General features: G+C 42.5%; 1 protein-coding gene across 8 annotated transcripts in view; it reads right to left on the reverse strand.

Moving 5' to 3' along the window:
- Positions 1-20692, reverse strand: part of bahcc1b (BAH domain and coiled-coil containing 1b) — a 142291-nt gene that overhangs the window by 27926 nt on the left and 93673 nt on the right. For all 8 annotated transcript variants that reach the window (XM_067430694.1, XM_067430695.1, XM_067430697.1 and 5 more), the window contains 8 exons: positions 13355-13477; positions 11254-13269; positions 10418-10532; positions 10121-10311; positions 9772-9930; positions 5487-5683; positions 4608-4962; positions 1427-2212 (listed from right to left, as the gene is read on the reverse strand). In XM_067430694.1, coding sequence (XP_067286795.1) covers positions 1427-2212; positions 4608-4962; positions 5487-5683; positions 9772-9930; positions 10121-10311; positions 10418-10532; positions 11254-13269; positions 13355-13477 — 3942 coding nt within the window. The remainder of the gene's footprint in view (positions 1-1426; positions 2213-4607; positions 4963-5486; positions 5684-9771; positions 9931-10120; positions 10312-10417; positions 10533-11253; positions 13270-13354; positions 13478-20692) is intronic.

A 20692-nucleotide genomic window follows, 5' to 3' on the forward strand; every position in this document is an offset into this window, starting at 1 on the left:
GTGAGGATTTTGGAGCATTTTTCCAAAATGAAAGCCTCCGACATGGTCTTCCCCTGCCGCCTGTATCACAGCGCTACAAGGCCACTCATGCAAATCACTGATGAGGAATAAAATTCTGTGTTATTGGACATGCTTTCCTTTGTGATAAGAGAAAACAGACCGGACATTTCTCTAGCTTTGTAACTACCTTTGGTAAACCTGTTGGTGCAGGAAATGTTACAGGACGGACAGTCTTCTGAAACTGTGTGATTTGATGTGGTGATGGTGTACATTTGGAAGGATGTGACAAAATGAGATTGGGGTGTGAATAAATAAGGACTCTACAAAGGGAGCCCCAACAAAAGGTTGGTAAGGTCCTGAAGGAGTAGTTCACTTTAAAATGAAAATTACCCCACGATTTACTCACCCTCAAGCCATCCTACGTGTATATGATATTCTTCTTTCTGATGAACGCAATCTGAGTTTATATGTATATATATATATATATATACACACACACAGAAAGTTGTCTGGTGTAAGCTAGATATAAATGTTTAAATATGGATATTTTTCTTACAAAACCCCATCGATTCCCTTCAAAAGGCCTTTATTAACCCCCCGAAGCCGCATGGAGCACATCTATGAAGGATGGATGCGCTTTTTTAAACTGCTTCAACCTCAATGGACCCTGTCACTGCCATTATAAAGTCTGGAAGCATTAGGATATTTATTAATATAACTCTGATTGTGTTCATCAGAAAGAAGAAAGTCATATTCACCTAGGATGGCTTGAGGGTATCATGGAGTAATTTATTATTATTTTAATTTAATTTATTATTTATTCATTATAAAGTGAACTACTCCTTTAAAAGTACTCATAAGTATGTACTTAAAAGTTCAACAGTATATTTGAACACATTTCAATAGTCTAACAAGGGTCGGAGCTCAGAATCAAAGGTTTCTTACAACAAAAAGAAAACCATTTTAGAGGTTAAATGCAAAGACATTATGTTTTTGATTTACATCATCAGTGTCATCTATGGCATTTTGTTTTGTTTTTGAACATGTTTCAATGGCCACCAAAGTTAACAAGCTCTTTTTTAGTTGTGTTGTTAATGTAAATGCGTATATTGTTGGCTTTTCTCTTTAAGGGTGAAGTTTATTGTGAAGATGTCTAGGTTCTGGTATAGTTCATTTGAATGTTTATTTCATTAGGTTTTTTTTTCATGTTAGGAAATGCTAGTTTGTGTGGATTTGTAATTTTTGTTTCATAATGAGCATTGTTGGTTAGATTGCACCTCGCTTCATGTGTCCTTTTTATACTGCTTACCCCTTTTAACGAGAGTTTTATTAGGGGTTTGTTCTTTATAAACACATTTCTATAGGGAATTTTATCTCATTCATGAACCATGAATATTGGGGGGCATATGTGTATGTTAGTCCTTACCTCCCATGTTGTTGCTTTGCTGTTGGGATCGCTCTAGCTCTGCCAGTTCACTCAGTAACTCTATGCCATAATTAGGGGCCACCGCATTCCCAGACACAGGTACAGGGGCCGTCATACGGGCATCTCGCGTAGCACACAGTGCTGCTGCGATGAGCAGCTCCAGGCTCCAAATGCAGCTCCCGGGGTACTGATTCCCCAGGGCAGCGGGCACGGGGCAGGGGGAGAAAGGTGGCGAGGGCGAGTCAGTCGGTGATGTGCGCTCATCCTCAGCGGCCCTCTCTGGGTCGTGCTTGGTAGGTTCCACAGACTGTGAATCCTGGATGGTTGTCAAAGAAATTTGGACAGAGTCTTGTAGCTCCTCATCTTGCTTCTTGTTGTCTTCAGCTGGCTCTGGACTCTCTATTCCACTAATCTGGGTATTGGGGACCATGGTTGCCCGGTCGGGATGGGCGTCGGTTACTGTAGAGTCGGTAATGGCGCAAAGGGAAGTTTGTGAGAAAGTGGCATCCACCTGTCCTTCCTCCACTTGTCTGTCTATTTCTATCACTCTACCCTTCTCTGCTACATCCTCTACTTCCTGGGACATTCTAGTAGGTGAAACAACACTAGTGGGGCAAACAGGCTCCTCCCCTTTGGGAGAAAGTGGGTGGGGCCGAGGCACAGGTTCTGCAGGTTCCGCTTGCTCCGCCTCCAAGTCGGCATGCTCAGCCAATTGGACTTCTTGAGGGGAGGGACCACCCTTGTAACCCATGGTGATGGCGGGGTAAGTGTAGCCAGGAGGCAGATCTACAGGAAAAAATGAGAATAAAACTGATTGAGTGTTTCCATAAACAGTGATGTTAGTTTGGGCTCCTCAACCTTGTTTGAAGTCACTCTATTACAAGCATAAAGATTTAACTGCTCCTGAAACACACTTCAGCGTACAGCGAACCAGCAACCCATTACCATTCATTTGTAATACACATCACAATATGACCTTGTCAGTTAAGGGGCACGGCCCCCTGCCGCTGAAGTGCAGAGAGGGGTGATATATATGCTGTATACAGAAGCATTAGCGACAGTGTGTACCATTCGTTGCGTTTATCTAGTATAACTCACACACATAATGGAGCCGGCGCCATAAAGGCTATGGCGCAGGCATGAGCGAATTTTCCATGAATATTGAATTATGTTCAAGTTGTTATGGATGCAGTGTGTGTGAGAGAGAGAAAGAGTGCACGGAGGAATGTTTGTGTATAAATTAGTCTTTAAGTGAGAGTGTGTATTCGTCTCGTCCACCATGTGAGTGAAAACGATTGCACAGGGAATGCTGCGTGCATGAAATAGTGAGTGTGTGTGTGTGTCTCTATATGAGATCTGCAGCATAGCAGGGTATATTGATGACAGCATGGTGTCTGGGTGTGATTGCACAGCCAGCCCTGTCACCTCAGCGCTGTGTTATTGATGGTATCCATCCGCCAGATGAATGCGTATCCCTCCGCCAGCCAGCACCCAAGGACCTCTGAAGGATAAGAGAGGCCCTGTCTGCTGTCTCACTGCCCGCCCTACTGTTTTCTGTCTGCCTCACTCATTCCTACCCCGCTCTCCACGGAGTCTATGCTTTCTTGCACATACAAATGAGTCAGAAATGGACACAATGGTGCAAAGTCAGCGCTTATACTTCCATTCATATTAACAGGCTGATTGTCTTCAGTAATCAAAGGGCAACAAGTCCTTCAAAAGCTCTGTGGATCTTATCTGTGGCGAAATATCTCTCTCTTCTGTTGTCCGTCCCTGTGCTCGCTGTCTTTTTTTCTACTCTGCCATCTCTTCTTTTTTTCCTTCTCTCCTTCACTCCCTCTCCCCCAGGGGTTTGTGGAGCCAGACGCAATGGCAAGACCCTAACCTTGAGAATGAAATGAAATGTTCCAGTCTCCTTCCTCTAGTCACTGTTTTTTTCTGACTCAAATATGAGGGCAGTGGGATAGGAAGCGAATTAGTAAAAAGCACTATTTTTGGCTTTTATTCTATGCTTTATTCTGTTTACAACTTTTTTTGACATAGTTATACTCCCAAAAAAAAAAACATTCCACTGACTTTTTATTGTCTGACTCATGTTAGCACGTTCTGTACAAAATTAAGCATGATATTATTTTAGCAATATCAAAGTTCATTCCACCCAAAGTAGGGATGCATCAATGTGGAAATTAATGAGGATATCAATAACCAATGTATTATCTTATTTGTGTAAATAAATGTATGTTTTTGTCAGTCTTATTACAAATTCTATGTTATTATTTATGTATTATATGTTTTTATTTAGAAAAATTCAATTTACAAAATACTAGTGTACTATGAAAAAGCTATTTCTAATAGCTACCGTATGCCAATTGAAAATAAAGGGGGTCTCTTGATCAGTTGTTTATTATTGTCTTATATCAGCCAATGGTATATGTGATACCAATGATATTAGCGAACATAAACAGGAGCTCAACCATACTTGCTTGGTCAGTGAGAAAAAAACTCAACATTATTGGTTCTCGCAGCATGCTTGAGCTTTCGTTTACCATATCTGATGTAGGTTGATGAATGTTTATATGGGAATAAAAGCCAAAATATTTTTTTTCCTCATATTAAGCAATCAAGTCTCTTTAGAAAATTTGGACTATACTGCTCAATTCATATGGATTAGTTTTATGATCTCTTTTTGAAGCGTCAAAGTGGTAGTTGTGTAGAACGTCAATGGGGGGGGGGGGGGGGGAGAGGGGAATTTCTCTCTTATTTCATTAAAAATATCTAATTTGTGGTCCAAAGATCAATGAAAGTCTTACAGGTTTGAAATGACATGAGGGAAAGTAAATTATGATTTTTGGGTGAACTAAACCTTTAAGACCAAGCAGAATGAACCCTGAAAGTGGCACTCTCAGCTATTATGGTATGTTATAACTTACTAGCATCTGCCTTTAAGTAAAAAAGTTGTGCAAACATTATGAGACCTAATTAATATTAATGATCCAAGCTTAAAAGGTATATAATGAGTCATATTCCTACGTTTTATATTATTACTACACCCCTGTCACACATGCTCCCAACAGCACCCATCTACAGGTACATTTTGTTTCTGTAAGTATACTAAATATATTCAACTGAATAAACGTCCTACTGAGATAACAGACATGAATGCTGCTGTTTTCCCACTCACCAGGCTCCAACGACTGAGGGTAGTCCTGTGGCGGCTGGCCCTCTCCCCTTTTGTCCTGAGACTCTGCGGGTTTTGGCAGGTGGTGGGGGGTGGCATGGGGGCTGAGTGCTGGGGAACAAGGGGCGGCCACGGCCGGGCTAGGCTCAGGGCAGGGCGTGCAGGGCGTACTCTTGAGGTGGGACCGTGGGGCGGGTGAGCGACAGCAGGGCGAAAGACGAGCGGCGCAGCCCCCTGGGGACGAGGAGGAGGGGGGCGGTTTAGAGGAGGGACCAACGGAAAAAGGCTTAGTGTGCTTGGGCGTGCGGTGCTCAGACGATCCCTCAACCAGATCGATGGGGGGATCCTCAGGTTTCCTCTGCAGAAACAGGAAATACAAACAGGCTTCAGAGACAGTATAACACAGAGCACTACAGCAACATTATTTCCAGTTTTCTCACAACTAAAATGCATTTAAAGTGCAAAAAAGGATAAGCTTGGAGCTAGTTTTGATTCAGGTTTCTTGCATAACGGCATGCACCAGGGACACAGTACAATGGGTGCTAATGAGCCACTGTTCACTTGCATTCTGCTCTGCTTCTTTGTACAAAAGCAGATAGATAAAAGCCTGAATCCTGCCCCGTTCCTGAGAAGAATCCCACTCTTTCAAAACTTCCAACATTTAAATGTGCTTTGAAAATGAAAGCTGGCCGTTCTTTGGCTATAACTGCTATGAATTTCTGAGAGCAGGAATAGCAGGCTTGTCATAACCTCGGGCGCCCTGGGTAAGCCTGCTGAAAAAGAGGGACTTCAGTAGAAAAATAGCTGTTGGGAAATCAACTTGAGTGGTACGAGGAAACGTGGCCTACCATGTGTACGTGTGCTTTCTCCTTCATGTGTTACCTGTGAGTGACTGTGTCTGTGCGCCAGCTCCATTGCCTGTGCCGCACGGTGCTGCTGGTGCTGATGTTGCTGCAGCGCGTAGAGTTCCTGTTGCCGTAGAAACTGGGTGCGGGAATAGACAGCGGGATGCTGCATGTGTGAGGCGGGCCCTCGGGCTCCATAAACAGGGGGCCACAGTCCCTGCTGCTCCATTACATCTATAGAGAGAGAGAGAGAGAGAGAGAGAGAGAGAGAGAGAGAGAGAGAGAGAGAGAGAGAGAGAGAGAGAGAGAGAGAGAGAGAGAGAGAGAGAGAGAGAGAGAGAGAGAGAGAGAGAGAGAAATGAATGAGAAAAGAATGAACAAAGGTTTTTCTTTTGCCTCAAGGCAAGTCTCAGTTATCGCTCTGAAGGCCTATTGATTTACGGCTATAAGATTCCACTCCTTTTCCGTCCCTCTTTTCTTTTACTCTCTTTTTTTTCTTTCCAAAAGTCATCCTCCGTCCCCAGGGGAAAAAAATCCCCTCATATTTCCACATCTCTTTCCTAATCATGTAACACACTCAATCCGTGGGCAGAGAGAGAATGCAAACTGCTTCTTTTTTACATCGCCTGTCCCTTGCACTCACGGTTAGCCTGGCCGTACCACAGCGGATTAACGCAAAACGACGGTCACCAGTGAGCACACCAGCCACACTCGCCTCATCTCTAGCTATCGCATGCCGCAGTGCCAGTCAGGGCGATTCAGCGCTGCCGTCTCAAACTGTCACATGAATGTGGCTCCTCTGACAAGACCTTCCTGACAGCCTGCTGAGAGCGGGCAAGAAGGGTCTACTCCCAAATGGCTCACTCATTCACAAGAGCTTGGGTTGGGTTATTATGCCCGTAATAAGGGTTAGGTGATGGGTTCTGGCCTTAAAAAGGAGCGCAGATGTTATACCCAGAGACAAACTCTTGAGGAAAGGAGACAGACATGGAAGCGTTAAGGTCACCCTTCTCGGCCTCACGAGGCAGCACCCACTGGCCACCTGATGCATATTGCATGCAACAACAGCAAGTGCTATCAAAAATAACCCGTTCCAATATGACTGACCGATGCTAAAAAACTGGAAACATAGTTGTGTTTACAAGATACTGGGTTCATACAACAAGCGAGAATTCAATAAATCACTGGATTTTTGTCAAGTTTGGCAGGTTAGTGACTCAAATCTTGGAAGTTAATATCAAATTAAAGGGATAGTTCGCCCAAAAATGAGTTTACTCTGAATTATTTATTCACCCTCACATTGTTTCAAGCCAGTATTCCTGTGTTTTTTGTTGAACACAAAGATATTCTGAAGCAAAACAATGAAAAAAAAACATTGACGTTCATTGTATGGACAAAAACAGTTCTTCAAAAAATATATTTAGTGAGTACATTAAATCATACAAAAATTTTCATTTTTGTGTGAATGATTATCACTTTAACTACAGAAGCTGAAACTCAAACCAGACATGACGGGTTAGTTCACCCCAAAATGAAAATTATGTCATTAATGACTCAAATGACCCAAATGTCGTTCTATACCCGTAAGACCTCCGATTATCTGTGGAACACAGTTTAAGATATTTTATATTTAGTCCGAGAGCTTTTCTGTTCCTCCAATGAAAGTGTATGCACACTATACCTGTCCAGAAAGCGAATAAAAACATCATCAGTGTAGTCCATATGTGACATCAGTCAGATAATTAGAATCTCTTGAAGCATCGAAAATACATTTTGGTACAAAAATAACAAAAACCACGACTTTATTCAGCATTGCCTTCTCTTCCGTGTTTGTTTTCAATCCGCAAACAAAGACTCGAACGGTTATAAATCAGCGGATTGATTCATGATTCGGATCGCGTGCCAAACTGCCGAAATCACATGAAAATGGTGGTCCGAATTCTGAATCAATACGCTGATTCATAACCGTTTAAATCTTTGTTTGAGGATTGAAAACAAACACAGAAGAGAAGACAATGCTGAATAAAGTTGTAGTTTTTAAGATTTTTGTACCAAAATGTATTTGCGATGCTTCAAGAGATTCTAATGAACTAACTGATGTCACATATGGACTACTCTGATGATGTTTTTATTATCTTTCTGGACATGGACAGTATAGTGTGCATACACTTTCATTGGAGGTACAGAAAAGCTCTCGGACTAAATATAAAATATCATAAACTGTGTTCCGAAGATGAACAGAGGTCTTACGGGTGTGGAACGACATTAGGGTCAGTCATTAATGACAATTTACATTTTTGGGTGAACTAATGCTACGAGTCAAAGTCTGCCTACATGTGACTAGGCATTTTACAGATACACTTTTGTGCCGTTTAATCACTAAGCCAACAGGATATTTGAAAGGAGTCGGTCTTTTCTGAAACAAGCTGATCAGATAGGAAGGACGGAGGAAGGGGGAGAAGTGAGGGAGAGAGTGTAGAGGGATGAAGTGCAGCTGTGCAAAGCACTTAGTCTCAGCCTTGAGCCTCAGCCCACAGAAATTTCAACACAATATGTTTTTCTTTCAGCCATTCGGTTTTGCATGCTGCATATTCTCCACCCCTCCTTCCTTGATGTATGGCAAGGACCTTTGTTTGGGAAAGATTACTGGGACAGGGTTATGTTTCCCTAGGGAGGGATCCAATGGATGCACTTCCCTTCTTTGTTGCGGAAAGGGGAGTGTGACGCTAAGGAGCAGAGAGCTAATTAAATTTCACAGCCAGTGTGGGGAGGAGGAATGCCGAACAGAGGCGCACAGCACAGGACAGCAGAGCACAGCACAATACAGCAAAAAGCCCCGGAATGATGCGCCGCACAGCAAGGCACAGTATAATAGGGCGAAAAGACATACAGAGATGCACAACAAATCAAAGCACAATGCCATAACTGTGCAGACACGATAGCACAGCCAAACACAGCGTGGCATGACAAGGCACGGTGCAATACGGTTTAAAACCATTAAAGACATGCTAAGAATACCATATCCTAACTTTGCTCAGGCATCATGAAGTACCAGAAAATGACACAAACTGCTGGCATGAGCTGATCCAAAATATTGCTTTGGTATAAAGTACAGTAACTCAGTGTTCAGGTAGGGTAGGAATGTGTTGTTATTTGAATTTGAAATGCTACAAGAGAATGTATACAGTATGAATAATTAATATTAATTCTGAGATTTGCTAAAGATTACATTTAACAGGGTTATTCAACTATTAGTTGCTTTTAAAGATAAACTTTAAGTGAGCGTTAGATGACGTCAATGGTAATCTGAAGGTCTGCATGCAAAATAAATTACATTGATATTGACCAATACCAATACGTTTAAAAAAAATGATGTTGGCCAATAACTGATTATATATATATATATATATCCTTTACTGTATAACGATTAAAAAGTAGTACAATTAACAATGTTCCGCTGTGGAAACATTTTTGATCCCTAAATTGTTATTTTTCCCTGTACCCCTCGCCTTCTCAGGTTCCACACATTGATGCAAAGGAGACAAACTCTTAAAAGCCCACCTGGGCCAATTTGGCTGCCATGCGAACAACGTATTCATACAAATTTAATCTAAACCAACAGACCCTGAAACGTACACCCACACAGTGACTTTAGATCTCCATTTCTCTCACTCGCGTGCGCTTATCTATGCATACCCCCCCCACCACCACCACCACCACACACACACACACACACACACACACACACACACTCAAAGTCAAATACGCAAGCTATCTACTTGAAATGATAATTTGTTTAAACAGTTTGAATAATTCCACTTTGCGCATTCAGAGTGTGCATTAGGGCCGCTTGTGAAACTGTTCCCATTAAGTCCATACTACAATGTGCTGTAAATGCCTGCTTGGCTTAGTGAAGCGTTTCACAATAATGATTACAGAATGATACAGGGGCAGAAGGGGATAAGATGGAACTGTGCAGAGGGGGAAGGGACATTAGACCCAAGGGGAAGGAATTCAGTGTAGAATTCTGCAACAAAACAACTAGACATACTGATCACTGATTAAATTGTCTTGCTGTTAAAGGAAAAGTTCAGCCAAACATGACATTTCTAGTTATTATTTGATCTTTGTATGAAGGGAAAAAAGATATGTGATGATTCTTCAAAAATAAGTTTTTGGTTTTGTATGGTCTTTGAATATATGTGGTGCTGAATAACCTCCATACACTTCATACACTAGCCTACTTGACAATAGCATTGTTGCTAAAAAAAACCCTGCAATTCCTGAGATCATTAAAATATTGGGAACTTTTGAAAATTTACCAAGGTGATGGGTGGAAGGGTGGGCCGCTGGCTCGGTAGGCAATACCACTAGGGCAGTGGAGGGGTCCTGAGGCAGGGGCAAGACTGGCTGCAAGGGACTGGGCATGGTTGCAGAGAAGCCTGGGGTCAAGTTCTGGTGCAATGCTGCATGACTGAGACCTGAACAGAGACATGGAAAACTGCTTAATGATGAAAGATTTCGGCTTAAGTTTCAATACTAATGGACAATTCATTGATTATTTAGTAGGGTAAAACTAATTAAACAACACATGCAGAAATTCAACAAGACCATGAAGTATATTGTAATCTAATATCATCAAAAGAGTAAAAACAGATGGCATTTGCTCACCATAAGAGTGACCCATCCAAAGGGAAGGACTTCCTGTCCGACGCATCCAGTGATGATGGGCAGGGTGGGCGTGAGCAGATGGCTCAGTGCCTAATTGGCTACCGCCTGGCACAATAAGGTGTGAGGTCAAATCTCCATGGCAACTACTGGAGGGGTGGATTCTGGCAAACTCAACTCTGTCTTTGTTTTCCCTGAGGGGAGGCCATCAAAATAGCACAATGTTACTTTCTTAGGCAGATAAACTACCCTACAGCATGCCAAGTCTTCAGGTGGATCTTTGGAAACATCATATGATACCTGAGGAGGATTTCTCTCTCTCTGTCGAATGGAGGCAGTCCAAGCTGTTCCTCACAGACTCTCTTCCTGTCTTCATCCATCTCCCGCTCCAGCGGGTACATTGGGCGTCCAACACCTAACACAGAACAGTTTAGTACCATAATCAGAACACCCACAACTGACCGAAAACTTAAGACCATCATGTGGCTGTGTCTGAAACCAAAGGCAAATACCTGCTTTGCTGCCCAGTTAGTCATTGACTCAAAGAAACCTATAAAAAGATTAACTAAACCGAATAATTTGCCTTTACTAATTTAGTAATTTCCCTTGTTCAGACAACATTTATATTCTTTTAATCGAATGCCAAACTAGAGGTACAGAATAGTGGGATATCACAGGCACCAAAAACACATTTATTGCATTCATGTCTTTTTATCTCTTGAAATGCAGCATTTTCAGATTTCAGACACAGCCAAGGTGTTGCAACAAGGTAATATCTATTCAGCATTTAATAAACAGGTGGCTGCTTATTGTCATCCTACATTTGTACGATCTTGGCAAATGTTTATCTGAGAAGATATCGTACACTGTGTGAAGATATAAGAGTAATTTGGCAGTCCCCGTAACACCTAAAAAACACAATATGGCAAGGTTACACCTACAAAATATCAAAGGATGACAAGTAGGTTGGATTAACAACTCCCAAAAAATTGTATCTGTGACCATTCCTTTAATCACAAATTTGGTTCTTTACATGTGAAGTTTACAAAAGTTCGTCAAGCATTTCTAGTACGCTGAAAAATTATATATAGCTTGTTAGAACACACACACCAGACCTCCTGTTGCGAGTCGCTTACCCTTCATGCAGGGCATCACTCTGCTATGGTGGCTGTGGGTGGGATGCCTGTCTGGCAGGCGGCACGGGGGCTCTCTCTGCCTGGCAACGGCCACCGCTATCCCTACAGGGGGCTGTCGCACCTCTCCCTCCCCCTGAGCTTCCCCTGAGTCTTTGCCTGCCCGCTCCGAGCGCTCGTTCTCCCCAGATGACGAGGCTCTCCTGGGGGGCAGGGTCTGCTTCGCCTCCTGTAGAGCGCAGCTCGAGCCGCTTCCACTTTTCTCGCTTCTCTCGTTCCTCTCGCTCCTCTCTCCAGTTACTGCCCCCTGCTTGATGCAGCCCAGGCCACCAAACGGGCTCTTCTGAGAGAACAGCAGCGGTTGCTGGCTGCTGTACTTCATCAGACTACTCATGGCATTGCTTTCGGGTCCCTGGGGGCCCAGTGTGGCCTCCTGTGGGGCGGTTAGAGGGGGAAGAGGGCCTTGGTCCCCACGTGAATTCTGGGAAGCAGCACCCAGAGAATTGTAAGCCTTGTGCGGTTCACCATCCAGCCGTGCAGGGTGTCCTCGCACCTCCCAGGAGGGATGAGTGCCAGTCTGATGCCCGCTGAATCCCTGTGACGCCGAATCCATCTTCCTCTTGTCTTGTGCGCTGTTGCTAGGCTCCAACTCTGGGCCCTGTCCACCAGTGCTAGCCCTGTTACTGTGCTGCTGATGACGTATCCGTGCAACTCTTTGACTGTTCCTCTGAAGAGTACACTCAATCTCTGTTGCACTTTTACCTTCGGACGACGTCCTGTTCGATGGACCTGAGTGGGAACAGTCCCGGAAAGGTGGAGTGCTGGCATAAATGCTGCTTTTAGCTTGATGACCACCCTTCGTACCCTGTGGCAGAGAGGGACGAAAGGCCTCAGATTCCTCCGTGCTGTCCAAACTACATGAACGAGCAGAGTGGGGATGCTGATTCTGACTGTGCTGAACCTCGTTTGTGCGTGAATGGGGGCCCGGGGGCCAGTCTGAGCTCTTGTCTGCTTTGCCATATGCGTGTTGCTGCTGGGAAGATTTTCTTTGGCAGCTACTCTGGGGAGGCAGTAGGGTAGCCGCTCGACTTCCACTGCTACTCCTCTCAGGAGTTTTCGTTTCTTTCCCTGAACCACCCCCTACCATCCCACCTCCCAAACCTCGACAGTGAGGGTTTCCTAGCTGGAATGGTCCACTGGTTTTGTCTCCCAGTGGCCCCACAGAGGGCACAAACGTAGGCCCTGTCACCTCAGAGTCCCTGCCAAGGCTCTTTTCCTGAGCAGTTGGCATGGTTAGTGGAGCAGGGGGTGGTGGACAGAACAGATCTGGGTGGTGATGATGAGGATGATGATGATGATGATGGTGTGGATGACTCGGGTGCAGCCAGGATGCTCCCACGGCAGAGCCTAGGCCCAGGGGAGGGGGCATGGAGTAGGGCACTGGGTGGGCATGGCCCAGCATGGCACTGTGGCGAAGACAGTCTGAGGCCGGCTCACTAATTCGCATCTCTCCACTGACACCCTCCTTGCAACAATGACCATCTCCACTGGTCTGCCGGCCAGTCCCCAGACCTGAGGCCCCCGGCCCCACACAACTGGGCAGGGAGCCCCTGGTTGTGGCTCCTGGATCAGAGCCATTCTGAGTCTTGGTGCTAAGCAGACAGGAACTAAGGTGCTTGGGGTCATCTTTGTGCCGGAAATCTTCTTCTAGGCCTTGGGGGTGGTGTTGTGGATGGTGCGGGTGGTGGTGGTGATGGTGGTGAAGGGTGGGAGGACCGTGATGATGACGCTCCTGCTTGGACTCTTGTTTATTCTTTTCTTTGTCTTTTCCTCCGGGTGCTACTCTTCGCTCAGCTACACCCGTCTCTTTGGAGCTCTTCTGGGAAGGTGTGCTCCCAGGTTCCCGTTCACGACCGCAGGAGTCCAACGGGTGGGCGGGAGTGGTCCTAGATAATGGTGGGAGGCTGTGATTTGTGGAGAGAAGGTGGGGCTGAGAGGGGAGGCTTCGTAGATAGAAATCTTAGGAAAGAAAGACAAATTTAGACAAATAAATTTATATGAACTGTTTACTGTTGCTTGACAGCAGAAATTGAACCTCACTCACCTTTCTGAGTGTCATAGAAACGGTGCTGTCCATAGAGTACGCTGCTGTTGCCATGGTGATCGAGGGGGCTCATGGACAGGAAGGTGGGGGCTAGACTCCCTGAAAAGCGGGGATACCCCGGGGCTGAGAGAGAAAGGAGAGAGGGGAGAGAACATTGTCAGGATAAACAAATGTAACAAAAGAGAGTGACAGTTTTGGCCTTTTGCTGTGGTTGGACACAGGTTCATGAAGCCCTACAGCATGGTACAACCTTTCCCAGAAAACTCTGCACAAACAAGTTCAGTTCTTTACTCGACATTTATGAGTAGCTCATCAAAACAAGAGCTTTTAGAACTTCTGTTTACAATTATTTATAAAAATCTTAATCAGTATTTAAAAAAAAAAGGTAAAAAAGTACTTTTACAAATATTGTGAATTATTAATATATAAATATAAAGTTTTTAGGGAGTCGACAACAACATGACATTTTAAAATTTGAACAATAAAAATTGATTTGCATTCAGAAATAAAACGGAAGCACATCAAGAGGTGTATTTAATTAGTTGGATCATATTATTGACTCAATAACAAATAATACTAATAATAAACAGCCTTGCCTTTGACTTAAGTGCTATATATATATATATATATATATATTTTATATATATATATATATATATATATATACACACACACACACACACACACAGGTCCTTCTCAAAAAATTAGCATATGTGAAAAAAGTTAATTATTTTCCATAATGTAATGATAAAAATTAAACTTTCATATATTTTAGATTCATTGCAGACCAACTGAAATATTTCATGTCTTTTATTGTTTTAATACTGATGATTTTGGCATACAGCTCATGAAACCCCAAAATTCCTATCTAAAAAAATTAGCATATTTCATCCGACCAATAAAAGAAAAGTGTTTTTAATACAAAAAAAGTCAACCTTCAAATAATTATGTTCAGTTATGCACTTGGTCGGGAATCCTTTTGCAGAAATGACTGCTTCAATGCGGCGTGGCATGGATCAGCCTGTGGCACTGCTGAGGTGTTAAGGATGCTTCGATAGCGGCCTTAAGCTCATCCAGTGTTGGGTCTTGCGTCTCTCAACTTTCTCTTCACAATATCCCACAGATTCTCTAGGGGGTTCAGGTCAGGAGAGTTGGCAGGCCAATTGAGCACAGTAATACCATGGTCAGTAAACCATTTACCAGTGGTTTTGGCACACAGCAGGTGCCAGGTTGTGCTGAAAAACGAAATCTTCATCTACATAAAGCTTTTCAGCAGATGGAAGCATGAAGTGCTCCAAAATCTCCTGATAGCTAGTTGCATTGACCCTGCCCTTGATAAAACACAGTGGACCAACACCAGCAGCTGACATGACACCCCGGACCATCACTGACTGTGGGTACTTGACACTGGACTTCAGGCATTTTGGCATTTCCTTCTCCCCAGTCTTCCTCCAGACTCTGGCACCTTGATTTCCGAATGACAAGCAAAATTTGCTTTCATCCGAAAAAAGTACTTTGGACCACTGAGCAACAGTCCAGTGCTGCTTCTCTGAAGCCCAAAAGTGGCTTGACCTGGGGAATGCGGCACCTGTAGCCCATTTCCTGCACACGCCTGTGCACGGTGGCTCTGGATGTTTCTACTCCAGACTCAGTCCACTGCTTCCGCAGGTCCCCCAAGGTCTGGAATCGGTCCTTCTCCACAATCTTCCTCAGGGTCCGGTCACCTCTTCTCGTTGTTCAGCGTTTTTTGCCACACTTTTTCCTTCCCACAGACTTCCCACTGAGGTGCCTTGATACAGCACTCTGGGAACAGCCTATTCGTTCAGAAATTTCTTTCTGTGTCTTACCCTCTCACTGATGGCCTTCTGGACAGCAGTCGGGTCGGCAGTCTTACCCATGATTGCGGTTTTGAGTAATGAACCAGGCTGGGAGTTTTTAAAAGCCTCAGGAATCTTTTGCAGGTGTTTAGAGTTAATTAGTTGATTCAGATGATTAGGTTAATAGCTCGTTTAGAGAACCTTTTCATGATATGCAAATTTTTTGAGATAGGAATTTGGGGTTTTCATGAGCTGTATGCCAAAATCATCAGTATTAAAACAATAAAAGACCTTAAATATTTCAGTTGGTGTGCAATGAATCTAAAATATATGAAAGTTTAATTTTTATCATTACATTATGGAAAATAATGAACTTTATCATAATATGCTAATTTTTTGAGAAGGACCTGTATATTATATATATTATATATATATATATATATATATATATATATATATATATATATATATATATATATATATATATATATATATATAAATAAACACACACATTTATAAAAAAAACACACATTCACAGAAAACAAAAATACAAGACGCTCTGTTAAAAGCTATGTACACACATTCTACTGGTTCAGAGATAGGTAAATGGCCGCTCAGCTTGACTCTGTCTCTGACTCCAATCTTCAAGGACACTGAACTGTGTCCTGAGATAGTGAAGGCTACAGTGGGGTGTATTTATGTGTAAACTAAGCACATGGCTGAAACCCAACCACAGAGCAGCAGAGGTCAATGGCCAGGCACACAAGGGTCACATGCTTAAGCCGCCCACAACACAGAGCTATTATAGCCATCTGTGGTGTGTGTGAGAGTGTGTTTCTGTCTGTCAGTGAAATGGTACTCCATGTGAGCAGAGTATCCCGGTGTCTTTTTGAGTGTGTGTTTTCTTCTGCGCATGTTTTTGCTTGAGACTCCCTGTCCTTGCACACTGTTTAATTGGATGCAGTTAAAAGTTTAACGGTGCAGGGCCAAAGTAAACAGCAGTCCATAATGCTCATCCTCAGCATTCCACAGAGCCATTGTCCCATAGCCTACAAAACACACACACTGTCGTGACCCCATCAGTCCAGACACAATAGGAAACTCTGGAAATAGACAGATGGACGTGCACGATTTATTGATGCCATATCAATCATCAGCCGATATTAGAGACTTTTTATTAGTAACGGTCAATATTCGACATTTCGTTTTACATTCTCTTTTGCATTTCCATCATATAACACTAATGTCAAATCTTTACAAACACAAATAATTTAATAACCCTATTAAATGTAAGATTCTGCAGATCTCAAAAATAATCATAATGTTTCATTGTTTAATTTTTAACAGGGTTTTTTTTCATACAAAATTGAAGCAGCTATTTATGGGTTATCAGCCATAACATCAAAAATAATTGTCAGTATGGACTAGAATGTTAATTTCCATGCATAACAAAAATGTGTCTGTAACCTGCTCGTCTAAAAAAAAAAAAGGAAAAAAAAGTGTCATTAATTACTCACTCTCATGTTTCCAAACCCGTAAGACTTTCATTTATCTTCGGAACACAAATGAACAGCTTTTTGATTCAATCTGGGAGCTTATAGACAGCCATGCAAGTGATCATAAATCTAATCCATATGAATTGAGCAGTTGACAGATTGAATTTAGGTTTTTTTGATCAGAAAACATAAACAGAAGCTTAACCGAACCTTGATGTGCGAAAACAAACCTCTTGCTGAAACGTGATGCGTGACACACAAGAATGAACCTCATTGGTTCTTGCATGTCAAGCTTCTGTTTACCACAACTGATGTGTGAGTGGATGAATGTTTATATGTAAAAAAAAGCATAAATTCGATCTGTTTATTATATTAAGCGAGTGTCTCTTTAAAAAAAATTCGACCAAATCAATCATTCACATGGATCTTTATGTAATTTTTGAAGCGTCAAAGTTTCAGTTGCGTAGCTGTCTATGGAGGGACAAAAAGCTTTTAGACTTCATCAATAAAATCTTCATTTGTGTGCCTAAGACGAACAAAAGTCTTACGAGTTTGGTTCAACATGAGGGTGAGTAATAGTTTTGGGGTGAACTATCCCTTTAACCAGCATAAACCAGCCTTGTGTTTTGTGATTGGTGGAAGTGATGAACGCACACCTCCTGAACCTTTGTTAAGAATTTAATTATAGTAACAGACATTTGTGGCATGAATTAAACCTCTGTGCAACACATTTATCAATAACGAGCAAGAGGGTGAAAGTGAGAAAGAGAGATGTGAACGAGGGAGTGTGAGTGTGATAGAGACAGAGCATATCATTTCAAGAGGCAGATTATGAGAGAGACAGACCGTAAGTGTCTGTGTAGGTACATGTGTGAGTGTGTCTGGAAGAGAGAAAGAGCGATTGAGAGACAAAGGAACAGGGAAGGAGATCTCCCCCTCTCCTGCCTCTCCCACTAATTGACACCAGTGGAGCGTCCTGCTGACAGTGACATCACAGGGGAGTCCAGATGTGTAATATCAGGCCTTCTGGCTGCACCTGTTTCCTACAGCCACAGAATTTCAATGCAATCGACACACACTTACGCAGAGCGCACACATACACCCACTCCTGCAGCACGCGCGTATATTAAGAGACGCACACATTACTGTGAACTAAGGTGAGAGACAGAGAAATAGAAATTGAAACAGCATATTTAGCACAGTCATTTGTAAACGTGTGTATGTCCTTGAGCATGTATACTCTATACACGTAATGTGCATGTGTACACTACATTTTATTAAAGGCTTAGTTCACCCAAAAATAAAAATGAATTACTTACCCTAATATCGTTCGACACCCGTAAGATCTCCGTTCATCTTCGGAACACAAATGAAGATATTTTTGTTGAAATCCGATGGCTCAGAAAGGTCTTCATTGACACCAATATCATTTCCTCTCTCAAGACCCATAAAAGGCACTAAAGATGTCGTTACAAAGCCCATCTCACTACAGCGAATCTACAATCATTTTATGAAGCAACGAGAATAGTTTTTGTGCGCAAAAAAACGAAATAACGGCTTGTATAATGATGGGCCGATTTTAAAACAATGCTTCAAATGGTTATGAATAGGGGTGTCCATGGTTAACCGATTAACTGATTAACCGTTAAAAATTGCGTAACCGAGTGAAACATTTTGCTCGGTTAAGTGGCGTCAATGACGTGCTTTGAATTTAGTTGTAATATATTATTGCACCCCTAGAGACCGCCAGAGCGCTCCCAGACATTTGTTATATCCACAAGAAGAAGTCATGACCCGCTTTCTAAGCGGGCAATGAAGCGGGCAAAGAAAGCGTTGGAGCACTTTAAAAATGAGAGTGACGGGGCAAAATGCAAGTATTGCAATGCAGTGCTTACCGCATTTTTCAGGCTATAAGTCGCTCCGGAGTATAAGTCGCATCAGACAAAAAATGCATCATGAAGAGGAAAATAACACGTCGCACTGGACTAAAAGTCGCATTAGGGCAGAAGCAGAGCGGGAGCTGCGCGCGCTGTGCATAACGGAGCAGAAGAAAGAAAGTTTGAAGTGAGAAACTTGTGAATGACTAGAGAAAAGCAGAGGTTACTTTAACTGTGATGAAGAAAACAAAAAATGCTAATCGCGGACTGAAAGCAAGATGGCCAGAGCTGAAGGAACGAGTCCAGAGATGCGTGAACTCTCTGCCGGGAGAGGCTCAGCCGCACGAGTCAAACGCTGTGAATCGTTCTCCGCTGCATGTTTTACTACATGCCCTAATCATGCAGGCGCCCTCGCGGCCACTTGCATTGCTCGTGAACTGGAGCGCATATCATCCTCATTTAACGAAACTCAGCGTACGCCTCACAGACATGAAATATATCTTAAGAAAGCTTGAAATGTCTTTTAACAATTTAAAACGAAAAGAAATAGGCTACTCTCTGATTATGTAATCCATGATGTGCATTTCTCTCTATAGGCGCGTTCACTACGGAGATGGCGGTCGTCAACTTAATAAACTAAAAATAACTCTGACGCACACTATGGGTAACCGAGTATTAACCGCTAAGGGCCTCGGTTAACGGTTAATGAAAAACTTGAAAACGTGCAGCCCTAGTTATGAATCAGCGTATTGATTCATGATTTGGATCGCGTGTCAAACTGCTGAATTCACGTGACTTTGGCGATCCGAATCATAAATCGATACGCTGATTCATAACATTCGAAACTTTGTTTTGAAATCGCCCCCTTCACTATAGAAGTCGTAATTTCGTTTTGTTTGCGCACAAAAATAATTCTTATTCGCTTCATAAAGTGATTGTTGAGCCACTGTAGTGAGATGGGCTTTGTAATGACGTCTTTAGTACCTTTTATGGGTCTTGAGAGAGGAAATTATATTGATGTCCATAAAGGCCTTTCTGAGCCATCAGATTTCAACACAAATATCTTCATTTGTGTTCCGAAGATGAACGGAGGTCTTATGGGTGTCGAACGACATGAGGGTGAGTATTTAATGATAGAATTTAAATTTTTGGGTGAACTAACCCTTTAATGTTATTGAAAGTCTCTTATGCTCACAAAGGCTGCATTTAATTAAACTCAAATACAGTAAAAACTGATGTTGTGAAATTTGATTACAATTTAAAATAACTTTCTATTTTAATTTTTATTTTAAAATATAAATTATTCCTGTGAGTTTTAAGCATTATTACTCAACTCTTCAGTGTCACATGATCCTTCAGATATCATTCTAATATGCTGATTTGCTGCTTAAGAAACAACTATGATCCTTATTAATGTTCATTTTCAGGATTTTCAAAAGAACAGCATCTATTTGAAAAAAAAAAATTGTAACAATAAAGAAACCTTTAATGTCACCTTAGATTAATTTATTTAATGTATGTCTGCATTAATTATTAATTTCTTACTGACCCCAAACAGTAGTGTGCCGTCTCGAAAAGGAGACGAGAAGGAGAGGGAACTGAACAGACCACCACAGATGACTCCAGACCAGAGGAGAGGAGAGGAGAGGAGGCAACAATCACCCCAATCCCTCCGTTCCTCAATTAATTTAAATGCCAACAATTAGAGCAGAGAAGTAGGCAGTCTGAAAGCAATCACACTCTAATGATGAGCAATAAACGCAGTCCAGCAAAGACCATTACAGGCTAGAGTGACGAGACACACACACATAACTAATCAAACACACTTATTGTAAACTACAGCTCCCCAGTCTGAATGAAAACTATATTCATCTAAATGAAGAATGATGGAGCCACAGGAGCTCAGTGTGCCAGATCAAACTGAGATTGGGCTCAGAAGCCAAGACACTGTTTTTGTTCTGTAAGACTGAGAAGCAGTGAAAAGTACAGGTGGGGAGTATTGGACGGTATCCCAAACAAAGTCAAAGAGGATCTGTGGTTGGGTGTGTGTGTGTGTGTAATGGTGCTACACAGAACTACCAATTCAATCACACACACAGAGACATTAACCCTGGTGAACTGAGTGTCAATGTTTCTTTTATGGAGGTA

The sequence above is a fragment of the Pseudorasbora parva genome, chromosome 21, assembly GCF_024679245.1.
Source record: "Pseudorasbora parva isolate DD20220531a chromosome 21, ASM2467924v1, whole genome shotgun sequence".
NCBI lineage: Eukaryota > Metazoa > Chordata > Actinopteri > Cypriniformes > Gobionidae > Pseudorasbora > Pseudorasbora parva.